This window comes from Aplysia californica, unplaced genomic scaffold (genome assembly GCF_000002075.1).
Source record: "Aplysia californica isolate F4 #8 unplaced genomic scaffold, AplCal3.0 scaffold00830, whole genome shotgun sequence".
Lineage (NCBI taxonomy): Eukaryota > Metazoa > Mollusca > Gastropoda > Aplysiida > Aplysiidae > Aplysia > Aplysia californica.
The window spans coordinates 134,185-136,459 of record NW_004798100.1 but is presented as its reverse complement, the minus strand read 5'-3'; the positions used below and the strand labels follow the sequence as shown (position 1 = coordinate 136,459).

Sequence of the window (2,275 nt, the reverse complement as noted above, 5' to 3'; positions counted from 1 at the left end):
AACTTTATTTTGACTGTTCGTGAATTTTTATTGCATTGTATATTTTTAGTGAACACATTTTCAACCTCACTGCGAGACTGTTTTTCTGGTAGGCCTATAAAATTTTACACATTGCATTTATATTATATATGTATAATACTTTGTTTTACGTACACATTTGTGTCGATTAATTTTTAAGATGTGATGTCTTTTTCATTGTAATGCGCATTGAGCATCTTTTAGGAAATGGAAATGCGCAGTATAAATGCTATTTATTATTATTATTATTATATCGACCATCCACGCCTTTACAAAACCAAAACAACTCAGGCAGGCAGAATGGCAAGAGACAGGGTGTTTTATCACAGAAAGGTCCGAAAAGCAATATCAAACTACTGGAAAAAACAAAGAAGAAGAAGAAGGAGAAGAAGTCTTGCTGCCACAAAAATCAACAGCTTTAAAAAAACAGTTTAAAAAAAAGAAGAAGAAATTGACTACTCGGTTTCATCTCCTTTTTCTCGTGCGGTACAAACAAAAGATTTGTCAAACACTCAGCACTAGAAGTAGATGTTGCCCAAACCTGTGAAGTAAGTCTGCTCCTGCATCAAGGTTGATCTGCCTGGCTCGGATGTCTTTGAGCTGTTCATGCCGGGGTTGGCCATCTAGGGATGTGAGAGCTCGCAGACTGGAAAACATTGAGAAAATTGAGGAAACTAATTTATTATAATAAAATTATAATTAGACAAATCCTAAGTGGAATCAAATGATCACTTCTAACATTAATAAAAATAGAATAATTATGATCATGGCATTGGAATATGATATTACAGTGGAGTCCTCTAAAACCAAAATCTGTAGGAAGACAGAGGATTGAGGATCATGTGTGTTCATCCACAGGGACAAGGTTAACCCTATTACTGGCAAGTGCCCAATGAGATCGGTACTTTCTTTGAGTGGGTTACATCAATAATTTTCTATTATTATCTTCTCTAAGCCGATGGACTCCATTGTTGTCAATTGTTGATGGTATTTTGCTCAGATATGCCCAACTTTGACATCGCAATCGCAGTGTCAACATGGACACGTGACTCAGCCTTGTTGTGATTGGCTGCAAAACACCCGATGGCGTGGGCGTGACTCACAGGCCTGAAAACAAACGTGTTTATTTTTTAAGGTCACCGACTGAGTCGATCACTTTGCACCCTCAATTTGACTATCCCTGACAAACAAATCAACCCGACCCAACCCGATCGCGCTAGTGGGCACCCCCTATTACTATTACCCTACCCTTCCTGTTCTACTCTGACCTGTGGTCATTCCCTGAATTTGTGGCCCCAACAAACAAAGTCTGTGAACTAACTGCACACTTAGTTATCATCTCATTTCGCCCTCCAGAGGAAAATTCATCCACAAGCCCAAAATAATGAGTAGCGAATGAGTTAACAGACTTTAACTTTAATAGGCCTTAGATTAATTAAACTTACCCGTCAACAAAATCTTGTTGAGCATTTTGAAAGGTCCCTTTAAGTTTCTTGAAAACACTCATTTTTTAAGCATTTGAGACTAACATGTACGCTCTTATATAAATGAGTATTGCCAGGATAAACTCAAAATCTAATCGATTGGGCCAAAGCTTCCTTCCTCTTTTCTCTCCCCCAAAAGCAAATTAAACGTGTCCTCAAATATAAGCGAGACCAGTCTGTCGTCGCAGTCATTCGTCTGCCATCTTGTTGGTCACATGACAGACAAGCCACATGATGTAGAACACAGTGGCTATCCCCAGTTGTCTGGGAATAACGTGTCCCCTGTCGACTGTCGGTGCGCTATTCCAAGTCTTCCATGTATGTTTTTCAAAGTCAGCACTCAGAATTAAACGCTTTTTGGTTTAAAAAACGATACTCAATCAATCAGAGAACGTAAACCAAATTCAGAAAATGCGACTTGGGAATAGAAAGTCCTAGACAAACTGACTATTCCCATTAGACTTGGAATATCACTAGTAAACACAAACAATAAAATAAACAGGAAGGGAAAAACCGAAAGTAGCCGGTTGTTTCGTCTTTGTGTAGGTCCAGATTTTCTACTAATTTAATAGATCTATATGAGGCTAGGCCTAGATCTAGATCTAGATGTTTTATTTCTTTCAGAAGTGCCGAATTCTGAATAAATCTGGATATTATATCTTGATTCCTGGAATTGCCAGGATTTTGCCCAACTTTAGGCCGATCGTTGAGAAGTTGCGCTTTATATGAAAACAGTCTCGATCAAAGGGAAGCATGAGTACATCATTAAATGA

General features: G+C 38.4%; 1 protein-coding gene across 1 annotated transcript in view; it reads right to left on the bottom strand.

The window, feature by feature from the left end:
• Positions 1-1,979, bottom strand: part of LOC101845885 (dysbindin protein homolog) — a gene marked incomplete in the record, with an annotated part of 12,082 nt that extends 10,103 nt beyond the window's left edge. Inside the window, 2 exon segments of the mRNA XM_005109918.3 lie at positions 560-664; positions 1,464-1,979. Coding sequence (XP_005109975.2) covers positions 560-664; positions 1,464-1,525 — 167 coding nt within the window.
• Between the last annotated feature and the right edge of the window lie 296 nt (positions 1,980-2,275).